General features: G+C 38.6%; 1 protein-coding gene across 1 annotated transcript in view; it reads right to left on the bottom strand.

Moving 5' to 3' along the window:
• Window positions 1–10,058, bottom strand: part of USH2A (usherin) — a gene marked incomplete at both ends in the record, with an annotated part of 493,855 nt that extends 483,797 nt beyond the window's left edge. Inside the window, 2 exons of the mRNA XM_081312822.1 lie at window positions 1,916–2,081; window positions 9,583–10,058. Of these exons, the coding sequence (XP_081168948.1) occupies window positions 1,916–2,081; window positions 9,583–10,058 (642 nt within the window). The remainder of the gene's footprint in view (window positions 1–1,915; window positions 2,082–9,582) is intronic.
• Window positions 10,059–24,721: the final 14,663 nt, after the last annotated feature.

The raw sequence follows: 24,721 nt of genomic DNA, 5'->3' as shown, positions 1-24,721 counted from the left end.
TTTCTATTTTTAAAATAGTTCACAATCTATGGAAGGACAGATCTTCCTATCACAATGCCACAAAGTTTGCTGAGGAGTCTTTGATAAAAATGCAGTAATACAGAAATCCTTGATGGCAGGCTATGAGCCTGAGACTGTAGTTTTTGCTTTTCTATGCACACTTGTAATGAAGAAGTAAATGTTTTGTTCTGTATACTTGAAATTGTCATGCACTTGTCATTAAGCATAAAATATAGACTCTCCAAAACATTCCAGAGAAGCAGGAAAAAGAAGATTTTACAAATTGGAAAGGACAAGTTTTCTCTTGATAGTCAAACAGCTATGATGTAAAGTGGTCTCATTAAATCATAAGTACTTTACCCTTTTCTTGAAATAACTGGAAGATTTAAAGATTTATAAAGAAATATTGGCTAAACTAAAAAAAGGCTCACATCTGACATGTATTGAAATGATAATACTGATTTCAATAGGCATTCTAAGAGCATTTTGCTCCCAAAGGAGTAATTCAAATCCAGTTACCCTTTACATTTTGCATTTCAACTCCCTTTCTAAGGCTTTTAATGTGTGTACTGCCAAAGCATGGCAAAGTTATGCAAATCTGATTGAGCTAATATGGATATTATTAAATAATTAGTGATACTGAATATGTAGTAAAAGATTCCCAAATGGCAGTTCTATAGATGACCCATTTCACTCTAGTTTTGGTAGAAGTGCAAATGACAACGTACATCTCTTAAGACTCTTCAAAGTTCAAGATTCCTTCATTTATAGAAGGAAATATATAAACAAACATTAGGAAAATGGCAAAATAATCTAATTTTACATGATAGCCACTTCTAATACTGTACAGTAGGACTATGTAACACTTTAGATTTTTAGACTCCAAATAAGTTCTTTGGAGAACATAGGAACTTTTCTGCAACTCTTTAAAACAGCTGAATTGATAAAGCTGCTTTAAAGAGATACATATGGGTGCAACATTTGTTCTGAAGCATCTTTTTGGAAGACAGACTGAAGCACTACATGGCCCTTCTGTATCATTATAATTCCATATTCCTTGCACAGTATGTTCTACCTATCCTCTCTTACTTCAGCTTTTACCTCAGGTCTAGTTAATACATTCTGTAGAACCTTTAGATCTAAACCCTTATGCTAATTTTAGACCCTCTAGGTTCACAGTGGAGCTGCTGAATACTACTACTTCATGGCATTTGCTCATAGTACCAGTACAGAGGTCAGCTTTCAATTTTATGTGCTATTATGTCAGCCCCAAAGGAGATACTAACTCACTGAGTATGACACTAATGATTGATTATGAGTTATATGTAGCTGTGTCCTTCGGCCAGTGGAACAGTTTCATTATTTTGAACACCTAAAAGCTGCCTAGGATGCACAACATTCTGTACACAAGCCTTCCCCCCCCCTAAGAAGTGACATATGGAATCTGAAAAGTACTGAAATTTAGGTATATGCTGTAAATGCATATAGCATCTTTGAGTGGTGGATTAGCAAATCAGTTCTATTACACATGATAGTACTGATCTCATACTTGTTAGGTATTTAATCCAGAAACTTTATATCTTTTCATTCAACCTAGAACCTTTTTTTATAAGGCAAATGCTATGTTCAGCACAGGTAAGTATCTTGTGAAATATTTCAATACCTATTTTACTGCTATGCTTGCTTGCTTTACAATCCCGTGATGGATATTATATGCAGGAATGAACACTGGTCATTGTTAAACCCCTGTTAGGAGTGCAGTTTGAAATAAAGAAATGTATCATCCTTTGTTCCCCACTTTATCATAATATTTTAAGTTAAATTCTACCATTTTAACATTTGTTCAGAGGTGCCCCTCTCATATAACACAAGAGTTTAATACTTATGCTAAAGGTTATTTATTTATTTTACTCACCTGCACGCTAAGATGATTCCATTTCTTCACCAGAATTCTCCCCAGTGTCATTACTTTTATCGGTAGCTGCAGCCCATTTATAGTGCGATAATAAAACACTGTCTCTTTCTCAGAAATTGTAAGCTTGAACACAGTCTGCCCATGAACAATTTTCTCCACCATACACCTTTGGAAACAATAAAGAAAACAACACCAAGGGTGAACTTCTGGAAGAGCAGTGGGATCACTAGAGAAATGGGGGGTGGGGGGGCAGGTAGTGATGTGGGTGTGAGTAACCAGGTATTTATAAAACAGGAATTAAGTTTTAATAGAATTAAAGTCAAATAAGTTAGCATGGAAGGTTTCTACCGGAGTCTTTTAAGCCCTCTATTTGGGACTCTTTCTCCTCATCAAATTTATATAAATAACCTGGATTTGCAAGGGGTGGGCACCAATAAACAAAAGACAAAAATAGTTTCAATGGGTCAAAACTAATAAGACGCTATTTTTCAACACAGATCTTTATAAATATAAGGCTGAGGTACCAAAAAAAATAATAATGAACATCCCCATATAAACAGGATCTAGATGTTTCAGGATATCACATATCACATGTGCTAAAAAAAAAAGCTAATGCTAATCATTCAGACAGCAGAAGCATAATATCTGGGCAATATGCAGACTCTATAAACTGCTTAGAGAGGGCTGTAAACCACTGTGAAGCAGTGTATAAGTTTAAGTGCCCTCAGGTTCTCTTCCAGACACTGAGCCAATCTTCCATGGAAGATATTCTCCCTTGTAGGAATAAACAAAACAGGGGAGAATCTTTGCAACTGAGTGTTGTTCTATCAGCAAATAAATGCAATGTAATATAATTCCATTATATTGCAATGCCATGTCAGCACACAATAAAATGTTCCAACTTTTCTAAAATTATTTTTGCATTAGTTCAAGGTTATAGGGCATACCATTTCAGAGAGAACTACTTGTTTTCCCACTGCAGTCCTATGCTACTCTTTTCAGTTAAAAAATAGTCACGATTCTTGCCCACAGACTGGCTTGTCACTAACTCACTTTTAATCAGACAAGATAAATGAAGTTTGACCATTATTCTCTTTCAGTAATGATTCTGATCCCATCAATTATTTGTCAACAGAATTTTAAGTGAACTATGCAATCTGCAATGTTGCTAAAAATGCATTTCTTAACATACTGCTGATTCTGCCTGCTTGTAAACATGTTGGTTTTTCAATATCAAATATTTGTCAAGGCACAGCCAAGAAGGAAAATATTTAGGAACTGGATTTATTCAGTTCCTGGATAAACAATAATTGGATAATCCAAAGTTTATTAATTTTGCTTATCTAAAAACAAATATCTCCATATGTGGACCCCAACAAGTGTCCTACCTTTAACAAAGGATGTGACCCTGATGTATAATACTTTAAAATCCATAAAGTTTTCACAAATATGTGATTTATAACTAATTTCCCATCTGGTGAAAGTATGTCAATCTTGACAAAACATAACTATACAATGACTGTAAACCTTTTAAGAAAAATATGACTTCGTATCAAAGTATGATAGGAAGGGAAGATCTTCCTAGCCATATTAAGACATGCATTATTATCCTAGTTTGCTTTTCTTAAAAAATAAAAATAAAAAATATCCATCCTGTTCAATTACTGTACTAAGCATTAATTCTCATTCAAATCCAGCTTGGCATCTGCCAATTATATGAATATATCCATGCATATTTTATAGTTAGAAATTCTAAAATTAATAACTAGGTCTACTAGAATGTCTCTGTCCTATCCAAGCCCAGTCATTTTTATGTTGATGAAGGCAGAAACTGCACTGATTGATTCTTTCACTCTGGCCATCCATAATTCCATTTTAATTCTTAACACTTGTGGAACACTTATGACAGAAGGCAATGGTAGTGGAGGCTTCACTAGAACAAGGAGAAGCCCTTCAATAGTGCAATTATTTTCATGAAAGCTTTGTCTATACACATAGCAGGACCCTACATAAATCAAATGCTTTTCATGGACCACTGAATTATTTTTTCTTCCTTCCTTCCTTCCTTCCTTCCTTCCTTCCTTCCTTCCTTCCTTCCTTCCTTCCTTCCTTCCTTCCGTCCATCCGTCCTTTCATTCTTCCCCTTCTCCCATCTCAGCAAATTACTCTGGGTATGGAACAATCTTAAAAATAAAAACAATGACATGACATTCACAAACATTAAAATACATAGCCAAGAGATATACATCAGTAACTAACACAACCAGGAGATGGATGCCTTTACACATGTGGGGCTACAAGTCTGGACACAAAACTAGGTCTTTGGGGCCTTACAAAAGACCAGCATGGGGCAATGTTCTAGCACTATCATAGAAAAAAATTGTCTTCTGACCCTTTGGCCAACATTTCTTAGCCTGCAGGACCTGGAGCATGCCAGTCCTGCTGGACTGGATCAGACAGGTAGAAACAATTTAAGGGACAAGATGGATCCTTAAGTTCTCAGGTCCCAAGTCATGGAAAGGCTTGAAATACGGCAACCATCACCTTGAATTTCATTCAGAAGCACATGGTAACCAATGCAACTCATATAGTATGTTGTCACATATGCCATTTACTACCCCTGCTGCTGCATTCTGCATCAGTTGAAGCTGTTGAATACTCTTCAAGGACAGACCCTCATACAGCGCATTAAGGTAGTCCAGATTTAAGGTCACAAGAGCATAAATCAAGCCCTGTGTCACCCCAAATTTAGAGGCTATGATCTAAATCTTTTCCCCATCAACACTGATTGGAACCAACCCTAACGGAAGGAAGAGAAGCAGCACAACATAGCTCCACCTAGCCTAACTTCCAGAGTCAGTCCAAAAGGATACTATGATTGGTAGTATTAAAAGCTATTGAGAGGTCAAGAAGAATAAAGGTGGATGCACCCTCATCCCACTTTCACCAAATCAGTACCATCCTGATCACATGTCCGAGTCTGAAACCTAACTGAAAAGGATCCATATAATTTGTTAATCCATAGCCCTCTGAAGGTGCAGTTTGACTACCACATTGTCCACAACCTTCCCCAAAATGAGAAGTTTGAAGACTAGATGAGAATTGCCAGACTGCTTGATCAAGTAATGGGTCCTTGAGAAGAGAGCACACTACTGCCTCTCTAAGGGCCAGCAGGACTATCCCCATCTTTTATGTAATTACTTTAAATACATCATTCATTTCTCTGTTTCTATATTGCTTTAAGATCAGAACATCAATACATCAAAAATGTAAATAAGTGTTCCATATGAAAGATGTAGAAAATTAACAACTGCCTAGGAAATGCTTTCTATTTATTAAATTTAGTCTCTTTGCTAATCATTGGGTTGTTGAATCATTGAATTATATGGTAAGTAAGGGACTTGGTAAATACACATCTCCCCAAAACACAAACTCTCTTAAAGAGATATTTGAAACAAGTATTACTGCTGTTCACATTATTAATTACAAATAAAAACAATAAAATTTACAATAGCAATAAAAAGCATTTCCTGACAGAGGACACTATTTTAGCTATCAAACTTGTCATGCATACCTGAAATTTGATAATAAACTTTGAATATAGGATGGCAACTAATAGTTAACATAATGTAACTTAAGTAGCCTTAACCTCTGTACTAATGTAGTGCCAATTTATGAAAATTCAACCTTTTACTTAAATACAAGTTTCAAATTAAAATATTAAATGTTGTTATTTATCTATTGGATCCACACCTCTCCATTTGTTCAAAGGCTATACATAGAATTTGTTTTCCAGTTGTATCCCCTATTATATAACTTGATTAGGTTGAGAAATCATGGTTATGTTAAGAAATATTAAGAAATGGGGCCATTCAAGCTGGATGTTACAGAATTTATTACCAATGTCTCCCTCTCACTAACTAGCTACAGGATAAAATACCTCTTGTCGTATAACTCTTCAACAATCAGCAAATAATTTAAAAAACACCTTATTAGAGTCTTTTATACCTAAAGACGTTAAAAACATTCATACACAATTCAGTTTGCACTCAATTAAATCATTTAAGCATAGCCATGGCTCTGAAGACTCAAAACACATTAGGTGTCCACTCAATGTGGACCCCAGGATCATCTGCACAGATTCTTCACTCTCATTTCTGCTGCAGTCTTCCATTCACACATCCTCCCTCCCCCCATTTATAGGGCACTTCTACACAGATCATTATAGAATTTACTTGGTTTACGATCAACAAGAGGGTAACAAAATAGCATGTTTATGCTTTTCAGTCACTTGTAGACCAAAAAATACATGAAAAGATATGAAATTATTAAACAACTTTATATAAAAAAGTGAACATTAAATGGCAATAATGATAGAGCAGAACTGGGCAACCCTTCTGAAAATTAGGGTGATTGTTGACTCAGAAAAGAAAAAATATTTTCTTCATTTGCTATACTGTGTTTGCTAATAAGGAACACTAACTCAAGTAGAAAGGGTTGCCTAAAAACATCTCTGAGACTGATACTATTTCTCACAATAGGTCAGCCATGCCTGGGATTATTATTAAACCTTCTCTCTAGTAACAAAGACAGAAGAACATCATAATGTAAGGAGTGTAAGGATTCTCTTATGAATTACATATATGGTATTGACTAGATAAGTGGCATGTGAGAGATAGCTTCCAAACATGCACTATACAAAATGGAGAAAAGTCTTGTGAATATTGCTATCAAGAGTGCATTGCTTCAGCAATGTCAAGGCTCTTTTGAAGCAAATCAAGGTCAAATACTGAGCTAATAAAGAGTGAAATGTTATATTCCAATCTATACCTGTTTTCCATGGTGACAAACAATTATCCTGTAAACACAGACAACTAGTTTAGTCTAGTGGTGAAGGCATTGAAATAGGAATGAGGAAATATGACGACCGGCATCTCGTATGGTTCAACAAGTTCCATCTCTTTTGATGGGGAGGAGGCACTGCCCCCCTCAGAAAGGGCACGCAACTTGCGTGTCCTCCTGGATTCACGGCTTAATTTGGAAGATCATCTAATGGCCGTGACCAGGGGGGCCTTTTCACAGGTTCGTCTAGTGTGCCAGTTGCGCCCCTTTCTGGACCAAGATGGCCTATGCATGGTTACCCATGTCCTTGTCACTTCTCGCCTGGATTACTGCAATGCTCTTTACATGGAGCTGTCCTTGAAGTGTACCCGGAGGCTTCAGCTGGTGCAAAATGCAGCCATGCGGGTGCTTATGGGAGTATTGAGATACTCCCATGTTACACCACTCCTCCATGAGCTGCATTGGCTTTCGGTTACCCTCCGGGTACGATTCAAGGTGCTGGTAATAACCTTTAAAGCCCTACATGGCTTAGGCCTGGAGTACTTGCGAGACCACCTGCTGCCATTATCAACCTCCCATCACCCGGTTCGCTCCCACAGAGTCGGCCTCCTCAGGGTGCCATCGGCCAGGCAATGCTGTCTGGCAACCCCCAGGGGGAGAGCCTTCTCTGTGGGCACGCCGACCCTCTGGAATGAACTGCCTCCGGAGCTGTGGATGGCCCCTGACCTTCGGTCTTTCCGCCGTGACCTGAAGACTTGGTTAGTCCAACAAGCAGGTCTGGACTGACTATGTTTTTTAAATTTGGCTTTTATTGAGTTAAATTGTCATGTATCTATTACATTTACTGTTTAATTCTTTTTTAAAGTTTGTATTCCATGTTTCTTAAATTTTTTGTTGTGAGCCGCCCTGAGTCCTTAGGGAGAAGGGCGGCATATAAATTCAATAAATCTAATCTAAGCTAATCTAATTTTGGAGACAATCATTACTTCCATTTTGTCATATTTGACAAATCTTTCCTTTCTACAAGGAAAAGGCCCAGAGCGTTTGCTTTAGTCCCAGTTGCATTTTACAGAAGATACACTCACCACATAAGAGAACTGAAGTAGTCCTTGTGGTCAAACACTGAGTGAAACTCATGTTTGTCAATGGCCTCCACAGAGAATTAATATTAAACTTCAAAAACGTTCTTTCTGCATCACTTTTTGAATGTTTGATGCTCTAAGGAGCTATAAAGAACCAACAACTACTTAATCAAAAAAAGGATTTATGAATCAATGGAGAAATAAGCTAAGTTTTTTTCCTTAATCTATCTCTGGATATTCACTCTAAAAGCTGGCTTTAATTAAAAACTGTCCTTCCTTGTAAAATGCACACAGGTAGGAGGAATATAAGCATGCAAACTGAAACACATAGGCCTCTGTGGGTGAGACAAAGTGAGTATCTAATCTTTCTACTGTCCATGAGCACAGAGCAACAGTTAAAACATTACCTCATCTATACTGTCAGACAATGGATAGTAAGTATAATGCTATTTCTAGTTCTCTAGAAGGAAGCAACCCATACAAAGATAATTATGTTAATCTATTACTGCTCGTACTGCTGTTACTCGTCCCAGCTTCTGCCCACCTAGCAGTTCGAAAGCACGTAAAAATGCAAGTAGAAAAATAGGGACCACTACGGTGGGAAGGTAACAGCGTTCCGTGCACCTTTGGTGTCTAGTCATGCCGGCCACATGACCACGGAGACGTCTTCGGACAAACGCTGGCTCTTCGGCTATGAAACGGAGATGAGCACCGGCCCCTAGAGTCGGAAATGACTAGCACGCATGTGCGGGGGAACCTTTACCTTTACCTTATTACTGCTCTGACACCAAAATGCATGAGACATCCCAAATCTGATTTTATCATGTCCCATATTACTAGAGATCAACTTCTGGACTTAGTCACCATAAAGCTGCCTGCCCATTCCACCCAGTCCATGTTGCACACAATGTTCCTTCATATCCACATTCCAAAACAGGACACAAGATGGTGATTACTGATCAAACTTCTCAACAGGAAATAGATGTGACAGTGCCTATTTTATGTAATGAATAAATGGATGATAAAGAACACCATATTCTTAAATTATAACAACACTAGATTGTAACAACACTAAATAATGCAGAAAGCAAAAGCTCAAAATAATTAGTCCAAGGTGGTTATTGTACACAACTGAGAATATTGATCTCAAATCTATATTCCATTTAGCTGGCTACTATTTTGGTAGGCCAAGGATTTCCATAGCCAAATTATATCTATTCCCTATCTGCTCATAGAAAAAGTTCCCATCCACTACAATAGCCATTTCCACCTGCCACAGTGAATGCAGCAGCCATAAACAGCATGGAAGAGGGGGGGAGACCATGGTCCCCAAATACTTCTAGGAAATGTAATCAGCTGCTCAAATCACCAAAAAGTAATTTTGACTGAAGCGTCATCTGGATTAAGCTACTACAAATGAGCTTCCATGGCTACCTATTGTCTAACTAGTTCTCTTTTATTCAACACCATACCTATTTAAAATAGAAATGATAACAGTAATTCACAAATGAAGTTTGATAATTAGCAAGAGAAAGAATAGCAGGCATGTCGTGCAATCCAATAGGTAATCCACAAATGTTGCCTAAAGTGAAACAGTCAAGAAGTATTTCTAAGTTTACATAAAATCAGAGTTATAACATTAGAGTGCCATTTGCTTTGTGTGACCACCCACCCCCAAAAAGAAATTCTGTCCATTATCATGTTTGATTTTACTGGTTGAGTAACCATCTGCCAGCTACTTACATTACACCTTCTTTCTCAGGTTTCAACCATACAGTTAAAGTAAATGAAATAGCAAGCTTCCGAGGACGAGGAGTGGAAAAAGAATCCTTTTCACCATGAAAAATAATACTTGTGTTGCTAAAAGATCCAGGAGTCACGTCATTTTGATCTTGCTGGATAACATCGCCCAGGCCTTCTGAGAGAATGGCAGCATAGGAAGCAGGAGATGATCTATACGGACATTTCTGAATGCAAAATTGCCGAATACAGAAGTTAATACTTTCAACAACAGCTGAACTTTGACAAAAAGTACTCCTTTCTGGCAGTCCACAGGTAGCTTGGGTTGGCACAGTGGAAATGTTCTTAAAAGCACCCACATTTTCAAGACTTGGGAAATGTCCCTGTGAACTGGCGAGAGCTAAGGTTATATAATAAACGGTTATGGATGTTTCAATGGCATGAAGCAGGAAACCACAGTGCAGAACCAGGCAAATCATGTTTATAGGCAGGCTGCTTCTTGATAAGGCACCCTAAATAAATAATGACGACTGAATCAGTAGAAATGTCCTTGGGCAGCTAGTTGAGAGATGATGCAGCACTTCTCCTTAATTTGAAATCCTGACAGTGTTTGAGTTTCTTAAGTCGAGTGACATATACTTGGAGAACGGTAATACCTAGAAATAATACAAAAATATTTAAAGGGAATTGGTGCTTTATACCATAAACAGATATACATACAATTCAGGCCAGACTGACCTAGATCTGTCAGGGAGGGAAAACCAATTGAAAATGAAAAGTCACTTGCAAATCTTGACATATTCACTACAATAGTGTATCTTTTGACTTATACTGTATGGTAATAGCACCATGTAAATGAGGTGGCATGACTGTCTAAGACAAACAGATAGCATGCAACTTCCTTATTTACCAGTACAGCAGGATTGTTTTAAGAGAGATGATAGAATATTTTTAAATTGAAATTTTCCATGAATATCTGAAACAACTTCACATTCTGCTGTACATTAAAAACTCTTCTGATTCCAGCTGTAGAGCCACTAAAACCCACTCAGTTACTTCACAACTTTATCAGTTCTGTATCTGAAATATGCAGACACTTCAGCCATACAGTATTTAATAATTGGATTTATGCCGCGACAAGCAAAGCAGCTAGCAATCTATTTATAAATGTGTACCTAATCCATTCTAAAAAGAAACTCAAAAAGTTAAAGGTAGAAACATACAACTTTAAATTTGTAAAGCATTTTGTGTCTTACCCCAATTGTCCATCTCACGCAGCTCCTTTTAGCCTTCAGCAAAGCTGATTAAACCGTATCACCATCTGTCCTGTTTGACTGTCTTCCTACTAAAACTCTGCTCTTTTCTGACATTGAAGATAGAGCCTATGTCTGATATACAGGTAAAGCTAATGCCACATCACTGTAAATGATAAGTACCTTTTACTTGTTATTTAACTGAGGAGCCAGACTACTCAAATGTTCAGGTTAATAACTGGCTCATATGTCAAGAGGGCTAGGTTTGGTTACCTGGCAACTCCAGTAATTCCTTTCAGCCGGCTTGATAGGACATAGTAGAAGCAACACTTGTGTACAGGTGAAGGTCAGGCTGTAAGCACTTTAAGTCGGATGCCAGAGAACTGTCTGCTTATTTCTGGCTCTTTAACAGCAGGGGAAAACGGCTGAAGTCACCAGGGCAGCTGCCATTTGAAGGTAGCAACTTCAATCTAATCCTGGGCTATTTGGGGCTGTATTTCAAATTTTTCCTATCCACTTTCATAGATAGATGGGAGGGAAGGAAGGAAGGAGAAACAAAACAATGGCAAACTCTGCCAGAATCAAAGAGTACAATATTTAATAAAGTCATGGGCAGGACATGCACAACTAATAGGCTCTTATGCTCCCTTCTTGCCCTCAGGGTTTTCAGATTCTCATGTCATATGTCTTGCTTCAGAATAAGTGAACTGTTAAACTGGAAAAGCAAAGCTTCCTTCCCAAAAGAAAGGGAAATTCTCAATATTTTCTTCTGTGGCAGTGAAATAAATAATTATTATTCATGATTTGCAAATGTATTCGTGATATTTGAAATTTTCTTGTCTCTCAAATTCTAGAATAATATGAATATGAATAATGGGAATTGTCAGGACCAACTCAAGGCATTCCACAATGGCTTCTCGATATAAATGAATACCCACATGTAAAAAAAGCAACTTCATTTAATTTTTTTTTTCCTGCAGTGTCTGATCTGGAAAACAGCCTTGAGTTTAGAGTGAAGAATTAGATGACTAGAGTGCTAAAACAAAACCACATCCAAGCAAATTTTAAGTTAACTCAAGGAGACAACCAATAAGATTAGAAGTTGAACTTTTTGGCCAAACATTTCTTCTGAAGATGTATTGCTAACAATAAAGACATTTCTAAGACTCTATAAACCTAGGCAATCTATAGAAAGACTTTACTACACTCAGGAATATATTTGGAGTATTGCATTCATGCTTGAGATGATTCTTCACATTACAATATATGGATTAGACATGCACTGCTACAATCAAGACACCATAGTATAATGAAGAATTTGCTTGGCACACTAAAATTTTGCCTGAGGTTTTTTGTTTGTTTTTGCTATTTTGCTATTAGGACCAATCAAGTCCATCCCTGATAGGTTTATGGAGTGGTTACTGATAGTCCTCAACTTATGACCAGTTGCTTAGCAAACATTCAAAGTTACAACAGAGTATTCTGGAGGTATTTAAGACCCAGATTTAAAATTCAAACAGCTGCTCCCACTTCATAGTCATGTGACTGCACTTTGGGTGCTCAGCAACTGGTTTGCATTTATAGCATTTGTAGTGACTTTTCTAATTGTAAAGTCATTGTTTATTATTTTAACATATTCTTTCTAATTTCAGAATCAAAATGCTTCTGATCAACAGCTGCTAAGGGGTCTAAGAGTTTTGGTATCTTGCTCTGGATTTCCTGCTAGCATCTGTGGGATAGTCTGCTGGTCTACATAAGCCTCTGACCGATCCAACCAAACCAATTTACATTTTCTTATAAATTTCTTCTATGGATTGGAGTTCCTTAGTCAGTTACTTAGACATTATGGATAGGCTAGATTCCTTTGCTCTCAGTCAGCATCCTGATGTACTACATCACAAAATTTTCCTCTCAATAGCCAATCATATGGATGTCTTGATTGCATTAGAAACTACAGAATCATATATTCCTGATAGTTCACATTCCCCAAATTATTGCTCAGTGACATAATTAATAAATTATATCCACAGTATGATGTATTCTCTAAAAGGTTAACTAATAAACGTTGCAATTTTCTTGCCGAACATCATTTTCTGCTTGGTGTAAGTTCTCGAGCATAATTGATTTTCTTGAGGGCAACAAAAAATTTCAAAATGACAGCGGGAGCCCTCTTTCATTAGATTTATTTAAGAAAATCTGTAATACATTAAGCAGGTATTGACTAAATGACCTCTAAATGTGCTTAACTCTATGATTGTATAACATGAATCCTTGTTTCTAAAGATACTTGAAAAAAATGATGTGAAGGGACTCTGATAATTTCAAGTAATACAATCAATTCTACCAGTACATTGGACAAATGACCATCTCATCCTAAGCTGCTGAGAAAAACCTAAGAACCAAGATCATCCTGGGCAGAGCAGGTTATTTGCAAAACATTACCAAAAGTGAAAGATGGGAGAGAAATTGGAGCAGGTGGTGGGGGGAATAAGAGCTTTCTGCTCCCTTTGACTACATTTTTCCACTCCAGTCTCTCCTCAGCACTGATGGTCTCTGTTGAAAATTCTGAGATGAGAGGGTGTTCATAGTTTATATTTGACCTCTGGAAATACTGTCTTTTTTAATATTAGAATTAAAACTGAACACCTCAATTCATAATTGATCCTTCCCATCCATCAATTTGGTTTTGTATTCTGTTCACCAAATTTTAGCTCTTTCCAAAATTCTAATAATGTGCTTACTATTCAGAGTTTATTGCCCTATTTTACATATAGGAATAGATTGTTGTAGATGCTGAAGCAGTGACCTTCAACATTCATATTGTCCTTGCTACTAACCCAAGTCTTATAGCAGCATTTCTTCTTTGTTAAGTCATTTTATTCCTAAAAAAATTACTTTGTAGAACATGTTGGATTAATTTCAGTGAATCATCCAATAAAAATTCTGGAAACACTGATGCTAAAAAATAAACCTTCCAAGTATGTACATTGTAAATAGTTGGAAAAGAAGCTGAATACTGACAACAAAGAAATAATAATTTTGTTTAAAAGGGAAAGAACCTATACTAGGTCTTATCTCGCTGCGATAAGGGAGGCGAGGTCTAACCACTTCGCCACCCTTATCGCGTCCGCAGATAATCGCCCGGCCGCCCTGTTTAGGGTGACCCGCTCCCTCCTGAATCAGGAGGTGAGGGAGGAACCCTTGCAGGGTCGTGCCGAGGAGTTTAACCAGCATCTGTCGGACAAAATCGCTCGGATTCGGACCGGTCTGGACTCTGACTGGGCAGAGTCTGTCGAGCAGGACGCGGGCGGTCTTGTCGATATCACCTGGGAGGAGTTTGATTCTGTGACTCCAGAGGAAGTGGACAGGATCATGGGGAGGCTGAGCACCACCACATGTTTATTGGACCCGTGCCCTTCCTGGCTGGTCTATGCAGCCCGGGAGAGGACACGCAGCTGGTTCCAGGCAGTTATATCGGCTTCTCTGAGTGAGGGTAGCTTCCCCGCCGTCTTGAAAGAGGCGGTGGTGAGGCCTCTCCTCAAGAAGCCTGCCTTGGACCCAGCTGTATTGAACAACTTTCGTCCTGTCTCCAACCTTCGCTTTCTTGCGAAGGTTGTTGAGAGTGTGGTGGCACATCAGCTCCCTCTGGTCCTGGATGAAGCGGATTATCTAGACCCGTACCAATCGGGTTTCAGGCCCGGGCACAGCACGGAGACGGCATTGGTCGCGCTGGTGAATGATCTCTGGAGGGCTCGGGACAGGGGGCATTCCTCTGTTCTGGTCCTATTAGACCTCTCAGCGGCTTTCGATACCATCGACCATGGTATCTTGCTGCGGCGTCTCAGGGGATTGGGAGTGGGAGGCACTGTCTTACAGTGGTTCTCCTCCTATCTCCAGGGACGTTCGCAGTCGGTGTTGGCAGGAGGGCAGAGGTCAACCGCGAGGTCTTCTCATTTGTGGAGTTCCTCAGGGGTCGGTCCTCTCGCCTCTCCTGTTCAACATCTATATGAAACCGCTGGGTGAGATCATTCGTGGTTTTGGAGTTGGGTATCATCAGTATGCTGATGATACTCAGCTTTTCCTTTCGACCCCAAACCACCCCAGTGATGCCCTCAACGTGATGTCCCGTTGCCTGGAGGCGGTTCGGGTCTGGATGGGGAGGAACAGACTTCAACTCAACCCCGACAAGACTGAGTGGCTTTGCATACCTTCATCCCGGGTTTATTCGGACATTCCACCTCTCGCTATGGGGGGTGAACTATTACCCCCCGTAGATAGGGCTCGCAACTTGGGAGTCCTCCTAGATTCACGGCTCACCCTGGAAGACCATATAGGAGCTGTGACTAGGGGGGCTTTCGCCCAGGTTCGCCTGGTGCGCCAGTTGCGGCCCTATCTAAGCCGGGATGATCTATGCACGGTCACTCATGCGCTCGTGACCTCTCGACTAGACTACTGCAATGCTCTCTACATGGGGCTGCCCTTGAGGACCACCCGGAAGCTCCAACTGGTACAGAATGCAGCCGCGAGAGTTGTGTTGGGAGTCTCCCGATACTCCCACGTTACACCTTTGCTCCGTGAGCTGCATTGGTTGCCAGTTGCCTTCCGGGTGAGATTCAAGGTACTAGTAATGGTATTCAAAGCCCTACATGGCAGGGGTCCGGAGTACCTGAGGGAACACCTGCTGCCGGCATCGACTTCCCTCCGCCCTGTGCGTTCCCACAGAGAGGGCCTCCTCAGGGTGCCACCGGTCAGAGAATGTCGACTGGTGGCCCCCAGGGGGAGATCCTTCTCTGTGGGCACCCCGGAGCTATGGAATCAGCTACCGGTTGAGCTCCGGACGGCGCCCGACCTCCGCTCCTTTCGCCGCGAGCTAAAAACATACTTTTTTGAACAAGCTGGCCTGGCCTGATGAGGGGATTGGGGGGGGTTGTTATTGTTATTTTATTAGGTTTTAAAGATGTATTTTAGTATGTGGGCATTTATTTAATCTTGTTTTAACTTTTGTAATCTGTATTTTTATTCTTGCCCTGTTCACCGCCCTGAGTCCTTCGGGAGAAGGGCGGTATAGAAATATTATTAAATTAAATTAAATTAAATTAATTAAATTCAGTAAAACTAAGGAGCTAAATACTAAAGAAAAGATTTCACAAAGAGCAGAAGGTAGCAGTAGCAGAAAATATTTAATGGATCTGTTAAGAACCTTTTAATAGCTCTGAAAATTCTGTTCAGCACACACAGCATCATTCAGCACCAGTATTTCCTTTGTAACTAAAGAAGCAAACTGAAGCTTTTATTGAAACTACATGATTTTGAAGAAACTCTTCTTCTATTAAGTACAGAATTTCTTTCCATCATTACAGTAGGACAAATTGTGAAAAAAATCTCCATGTAACTAAATCCTAAAGTAGACTGGTAGGACAATACTTGGATTTTCCCTAGTCTATCACACAAGTCAAATTTGTGTGTGTTTCATTGGCCTCTCTATATCTCCTAATCTGTTGTAGACAGCTAATTTTGCTTGCTTGAAACCAACAACTCAAAATTGAAACCTATGGGTTTAAAGTTGGGTATTGATTCATAGATACCTCTTATTATTTTTTACTCTATCCAAATTCAGTTTTATATTATAGTTACAACACTTAGTTTGTCTGGCTATCTAGCTATCTAGATGGAATGATTATTAGAAAAGTAAAAAACCCTTTGTCTAATTTGGGGACTGGCACTATCACTAATTTGCTTGAAAAGAGACTGCATTCTCTTTGGGTTCAACTGTTCAGCTTTCCCTGGCAATCTAACATATATGTCCTACAAACTACCCCTGTTGATCACAAAAGTGTTTTATTAAATACATCTGAACAACATAAAGCACTCTCTAATTGTTCCCCCATCTTTCTCTTTACAATGTACAACAATCCAGTTGCCAATATGATTTGGGACTGAAACTAAATCTAATATTTTATTATGGAGCGGCTATATTAGAAAGACTTTTCCTTGGGATAAAAGAATACACTGTATGTATTCTGATTAGTGGCTTGTACAAGAAAGTCATACTGGTATAGCAGATCATTATTTGCAGAGAAGATGGAGAAAATATTAATCACTTATAAATGATTTTCTTCAACAAATCAGACTTAATTAAAAAGCTAATTAACAATTATATATTAAGAATTAAGTCTAGATACAAGCATAATGTTAGCCTCATAGGGATATTTTCAAAAAGTGATGTGATAAGACTACCAGTTTTACCTTAAAGAAAAAAATAGAAAAATCTTACCCCGGTAACTCTAAAAATATACCAGTCTGACTCAATAGGCAGATTCAGAATGAGATTGGAGAAAAAGATGGATAGAATCTATTTTATTCCAATATAGCAATCATACAAATGGGATGAGATTTGGGAGCAAATTTATGAAAGCTGAAATCTCTGTCCAAGTTCACAGAAATTCATATAATATATTTCAAGGTACAACTTAGTAACTGTGATTTTTAAGTGCCTATGACTGTGTTAGAATGTGATGAAATTTGTAGCAACTGTAAACAATTTCCCCATGAACTCCTCTACCAAATTTCAAACATTAAATAACCTAAGTGCATAATTTATAGCGCATTAAATGACAAGGTCAAATCACAAAACTAGTGCAGCTTACAAAACTGTTAACCAACTATTCAAGACACATGACTAAGCAACAGTGAGATGAACCAAATGGTAATCCTTCAATCCCAAAGAACTCTCTGTCTTCCAAGATGCTACATTAACAGCAATCAATGGTGATAACATCATAAGAGTCATTTTCATATTAAGACAGAGTTTTCAATAAGTCAATCCAATATTCTTTCTTCCATCCAGAGTAATTTTTGTTCATACATACTGATCAATAAACTCACTTTTACTTTTGTTCCATGAATATTTATTCTTTCTAGAGAAGCATGAAAACATGAATACATTCAATTATAACAAGAAACAATATTTTCAAACAATTCAGTCAGCTGCAGCAAATTTTATCCATTCATATTTCTGTCTTCATTTTTTACTTGGGTGCAAAATGTATGCCTAGGAAAAGGCAGGTTGAAATCTTCCAGAACCATATGTTTGGAAAAATCCACTACCAACCTAGCCACAGCATCTTCTAGCAGTTCAGATCAGTAGTTGCAGAATCTATTCCTTCAGCACAACTTCAAAACAGAGTATTGTACATTATCTGGGGAACAGTGTCTCTGAATGACCATTTCTATTTGTCTGCCCCTATCCAGGTGTAGTGATGCCATCTGAAACCCAAATGGATACATTTCTGAGAGGAGTCACAAATACACCCCAAACCTATTTAGGTCTTCCTGATACATTCCAGATCAGCCCTCTTATTCATGATAACATCATGAATGAGGAGTATTTTATTATAGATCAACTAATCATTAAGTACCAAGAACCTGAGTCCAGGGACACTGAGAATCTAATGACAGCGAACTGGGAAATAGCAGACATAATCAATACAATATATCAAGTATACCTTCCTCCTCCAAGCTTATCCCTGCCTCCTACCCTATTTCCCTCTGCCCATCCATCACCAAAATGTTACTATGTCCCCATAATTCCCAATCAAATAAAACACCCTGAACCCTCAATTTTGCTGCCAGATCCAAGGATCTCATTTAATTCCTAAATGTATCCAAGTAGCACATCAAAATCCTTGGCCTATTTTGTTACTGATTCTGTAGTGCCTCATATCTAGGAAAGTTAGCTTCTCTTCCCACCACAATAAAACATTGACACCACCCAAACCTGCTCTCACCAGTACTAAACCAGGCATCAATATATGGATAACACACAATTGTATACCTTGACATCTAGCCAGTGAAGCAATGCAGCCAAAGTCCTGAGCATGTGTGGGTATGGATGTGGGGGGAAAAAAAGACTCAGGATAAATCCTGACCAGACCAAGTGATTATGTCTATTTGGCCCTCCTCAGAACTAATAGTATTCCACTGCAGACTTTCAATGGTGTTTTATTTCCATTTGCAAGACTTGTACACAATTTGAGGGACTTCTTGTTCTTCAGTTTCTCCTCAAAAACAGGTAGAAACTCTGTATCTTTGCATAGGTACACCTAATACATCAAGTGAATCCTTTCCTCTATTGGAAAGCCTTCTAAATAGTCACTCATGCCCTAGTTACACCATACTTTATTAATATAGTAGACTCTATTCAGGATTGCCCTTGGAGAACATCTGGAACTTGCAGATGCTGCCAAATGCAGCAGCGCAGCTAGTGATGGGGGCAACACATTACATGTATATCATCTTGCTGCTTCACTAACTAGCTGCATTGTTTACCACTTGGCTTCCAGGTGCAATTCAAAATTCTGATTATTATCTTTAAATTCACAATATAGGCCTTACCTGTCTGAGGCACGGTCTATTTCCAATTGTCTCCATTCATCCAGTATGGTGTAATAGGGTGTACAAACTCCAAGCCCTGTCAATATCATATCATGGGATCCGGGAAGTACACCTATTCTGTTGCAATGTTTGACTCTGGAATGATCTCTCACTAGAGATACAAATGATTCCATCTTTATGTACTGCAGGAAAGAATTGAAGAACTATTTATTCTTTTATTATAGAGATTATTCTGATTATGGTGATTATGGAGCCCTCTTTTTTCCTTTTGTCTATTTTATTTTGTATTGTCTGGGTATCCAGACTACAGTCCATCACAGTATGATTACTGGAAAGAAAGAAAAAACCCACAGAAAAACAAAAGTATACTATGTTTGAAAATCATACTATCAAAGCCCATTCTTATGAATTGGGAAAGTAGCTGAAAATGACCATAAAATACTGTAGGATCTCTGAATACAAACTGAAAAAGTGTTGGTTCATAAAACACCAGACCACAGTGTGGGTTGAAAAGAAGAAGGTGTGGGCAAAGAATTGGAAAAGATCACAAAATATCAATATCTGAAAATCAAAATTGAAATATTATGGAATAAACTGGCCATAATTTTCTCAATGGTTATTGGCACACTGGAGGCCATACCAAAAAACCTTAATCATAAAATCTGCACATTGACAAAATTTCCATCCGTCAGTTTCAAAAGACCACATTGCTTGGATCTGCATATATACCTTGCCGATACATTACAACATCCTAGGTTCATTCTAGGGAAGTACTTGATGTGTATGAAGGCCAACGGCAGCTAAAAAACTGGCAATTGTGATTTCACATTTTTGTATATATATTAACCTTATATACTCACTTCCAGCAACCTGGCAGCTTACAAATTGTTTAAAATATTTAAAAACATGTAACAATATAAAAACCATTTTAAAAAGGAACAGAGATGGGCAAAGAAAACAAAATCACTCAGTCATTTGGAAGTTGGTCAAATGAAATCCTGTCAAGATCAACTGTACATTAGAATGAGCCAAAAGTATACTACCATTCTCCCAATATCTTGCATCCAGGGAAAGGTAACACTGCCCAATTCAATCAAATCTACACTAAACTACCATTCATTAAAAACCCATATTAAAAGTGTCAATAATCTCAAATTTCACTTCCTCTAATGTTGCAGATGCACACAAAGTAAAAGACACTGCTGGCTATTAAATCAGGCAGCCAATCGTTTGCCTCCTTGTGGTTCCAATGACAAAAACAAGAGGGTGCAAGATGGCCATTGCCTAAAGTTGTGGATTCTGCAGATACTACAAGATTCAGTATCCAGTCCAGTTACAGATGTCAGACATATCTTGTTGATCAGGGAAAGAAAAACCTTATGTTAGTGTCTCCTTATTCAACCTTCAAAGTTTGCAAAGAGTACAATGACCAGCTGAGTCTGCAGCAGAACTGATGCTCCAATGGAATATCTTGGATTGGCCCTAAAGAGAGAAGGAAAATACTGTGAGGTGACTCTGCAAATTCTTCTTCTAAGGACTGAGAAAATACAGTAGTGGGACCTTTTGCCAACAGTTAGAAGATAAAGGTCAGTGAAAAATGCCAGCTGGTGAATGGAGCTTACATATTCTTCATCAGTTACAGCTATGAAGAATATCAACACTTATTTCTTAGTGTCTTACAGAATGTTGAATGGTCCGAGAGTGGAAACCTGCTAAAATAATGTGGAAGATAAAAAAAACCAGTTGCCAGATGGGAGACTAAAGAAATGCCCGAGGTCAACATGTAAGAACATGAGGAAATCTGAAGGCCAATATGTGCAAACATTCTGGTAGATGAAGTAAAGGGCATAATCCACACAATGAGATAATGCATCCTTTTCATGTAATTAAAAATATATATCTTCATCTAAAATTTCAAAAATACAGTCAGCATAAGCTCTAATATTAATAGGGTGAGCAAATATTATTATCCTATTTAATCACAAGTGATTTAATGACCCTTATCTGATTATACAGGCATCCCAAGCAACACTATTAAAATAAATAAATAGAACATTAAAAGGTTTTTATCCGGTAAGCTGCTTGAAAATATCCAAATTAAATGGTACGAGGAAGGGGGTGGGGGTTCATCAATTTTAATGGTATCTAAACATTTAAAATCATGATGGGTGATGGGTGTGTGCATCACACTGACCAGTGTTAATAATAAGTAGGTCTCAAGCTGCTTCCAGTAACAACTGAGGGAAAATACCCATTGACTTGTGCAGCAGGAAATTTATTCATGTCTGGCATATGTGCCTATTAGTCTTACCCATTGCTCTCTGCCATTCTGCATTGTTTCCATCAGCTCGTCAAAATGAAGGTGAATTTACTCAAGGATCACTGTAGGCCAAAGAGAAGATCAAGAGGATGTATTACAGAACACTTACGCTGTTTACTAACTGCTGTGCCAGATGAGTCCAGCACTGATTTAGTTTATCATTCTCTTTGACAAGATTCCCTCTTTGAGGTAAGAGCCCCCTGCCCCCACCCAATCCTAAAGGATGGAAGCTACCCAATCTGGTAGCCTTGGAGATATTGCCCAGAGGAATGGTGAAAACTAAAACACCCAGTGCAGGTCTATGGTTCCAGAATCTGGAGATCTCCCTGGTTCTGTATGTTTCATGTTATTATTTGTAGAAAAAGCAATTTATTCTGCTCCTCCTTCTCTTCTCTCTCTTATAGATGTGTGATTATAGTTTTGTTTACAAATTAGAGGAAAGTAAAAAAACGATTTCAGGGCTAAATAACGGACTGAGAGCATGCACATGTGTAGTATATGCACAGACCTCCTCAATGCTAAAAAGAGATAACTCATATTAGGAGCTCAGAGACAAACTGCACATAAAGTGTCGGGGATTTTAAGAGCATTTTGCGGAGTACCCTTCAATCTGGCAGCACTACAGATGCTGTCCAGGTGCCAGGGTTCCAACTTAAATAATGAAAACTTTAAAATTCTTAAGTCCCAATACTTGCAAGAACTATCCTTTTACTATTCTCTGCTTTCTCTTCCTTAAGCAAGCCTAAAAGGACATAAACTGCTGCCCTGAAACCTTGGTAAGAAACAGCCCTTGTGCAAATCTTTTTCAAGTCCAAATGAAAAATATCTGCTGGGCTACTCTTCAACATACGCTGTTTTTAATAAACACTGATTAGCAAAACATGAACTCTTCAACTATCTCTGGCCTTCAACCTGCTGCAGAATCTGAACTTTCCACCACCCATTTGCCAGGTGGCTCAGTGGGTTAGGACGCTGAGCTTGTCGATCAGAAGGTCGGCAGTTTGGTGGGTCGAATCCCGAGTGCCACGTAACAGAGTGAGCACCTGTTACTCGTCCCAGCTTCTGCCAACCTAGCAGTTCGAAAGCACGTAAAAATGCAAGTAGAAAAATAGGGACCACTCCGGTGGGAAGGTAACAGCGTTCCGTGCGCCTTTGGCGTCTAGTCATGCCTGCCACATGACCACAGAGACGTCCTTGGACAAGCGCTGGCTCTTCGGCTTTGAAACGGAGATGAGCACTGGCCCCTAGAGTCGGAAATGACTAGCACACATGTGCGGGGGAACCTTTGCCTTTACTTTTTATCTTTAAGAAGAAAAGTTGAATTTACAAGTCATCTGGCCCCATCAAGAAACATATAAACCAGGCATTTAAAATATATTACAAACAGAAGATATAGGTGTAAAGATTGTGCCTTTTAAGACTTCATCTCATCCCATCTATCCTCTCACCAATAGATAAAAAGGAATTAATAGGGCTCCACTACCTTTATTTCCTCTGAGCAGGTCAAGCACTGTGTTAATTTCTAAAATGTTTTACTTGGTTTTGCTTTAGTCACTTCTTCTGTCCTCCTAGCCATGTATTATGTATTTCACATGTAGCTTGGCTTTCTATTTAAGGTAGCTATGATAGAAAACAGAGATTAAAATCTCAATGCTACAGTAGGACAACTGTTGTACTTTTTAATTTTAAATACTATAATTACTATACAATTGTGCCTTGTAGCAAACTCTTTGAATCTATCCACTGTCTGCTTGTAATCTAAAGCCAGCAAACCACAATTACCTATGAAGGCCAAATCAAGCTTAATAACTTTAATTGACACTTTTTAATGCTTTATAAAGTCGTTTTAATACTTCATCACTGTTCTTTAAGACAGCAAAACAACAGAATGCTGAGATTTTTCTAGTTCTTATTTTGCCTCATAAATGCTTGTTCAAGTGTGTATGTGTTTAGGGAAAATATAAATGTCAAGTAGACCTTTAGAATAATAGCTACCATACTGGTAATGTACAAATCACTTTTAACAGCCACTATTACTATGGTAAAGAGAATCTTGCTAACTGCTCTTTAATTAAGTACATTAAATGACCTTAAGGGGATTAGTAGACTTGTCTGATAATCAATAAGCATAGCACGATTGCTGTCCCATAAACTGGAGGTGGAGAACAAAATTAATCTGTGCAGATTAGTTTTTCCTAGTATGCTTTGTTTGTTGAAGATTGGTTCGGAATTGTTACGGTGGAACTCATTCATCAGAACTGCAGCGGAGTCTTTTGCAAGTGCGGATTCTCATTTTTCACTTGCGCTAGCGAAACAACATCGCTGTTCGGGAACAAAGACAAAAGCGATTTCGCAGGGATGTCTCGCAAAGCCAAGAAACCTCATTACTAGGGTGTTAGACAATTTCCCCCCCCACACACACACACACTCAATTTAAGGGTGGCAGCCAATCAAATCACAGTAGTTTGCGCATTCTTCTCAGGTTTGTGCATTATTGATCACAAAATAGCTTTTATAATTTTTATCTCTGCAAATCAGTAGATCAAGTACTGCCCAGAAGATTAGATGATCAAGATTACAATGTTAGTAGGAGTGCATTTTCTTTTTCGCAAATGGAAACTTGCAAACAAGCAATGAAATGTATTCATCGTACTTTAATCCCGCCTCTAATTGCACACCTGTCCCCTTTCAATTATATACCAGCTTTTAAAAAATAAATATATAAGTATAAAATCTCAGCTTAAAAAAAATCTTAAATTTCGAGCCCGCGCGACTCTCTAAAGACTGAGCGGCTTACAAATAGAAAATTACCCACAATGCCACGTCACTCCGAGTATTTAGCCTGTCTCTGGGATGTCTTACTTTCTGCGCTGTGCTCCACTTACTCAGGCTACATAGCGCACGCTGGAAATATATGTGTCCTTCGACTTAACCCACGTTCGCCACGAAAGACTGAGCAGCGAAGAACATTTGTTTATACTGCCCAAAGAAGGCACTTTACGAAACTCGACGCGCTTTAACAAGCGAGAAAGCCTTTCTGTGCTCTTAAAATCCGGAAAACGTCCGGATTGTTATAATTATTGACTGACAGTTACCGCAGATTTATTACTAGTTTCCCTCAACCAAGTCCTGAACGATAGCCAGCCTAAAGTAGCAGGCACACTGAAATCCCTTC

The sequence above is a fragment of the Vipera berus genome (genome assembly GCF_964194415.1).
Source record: "Vipera berus genome assembly, chromosome: 1".
NCBI lineage: Eukaryota > Metazoa > Chordata > Lepidosauria > Squamata > Viperidae > Vipera > Vipera berus.
The sequence above is the reverse complement of the archived record's forward strand: the minus strand, read 5'-3'. Positions and strand labels throughout refer to the sequence as shown.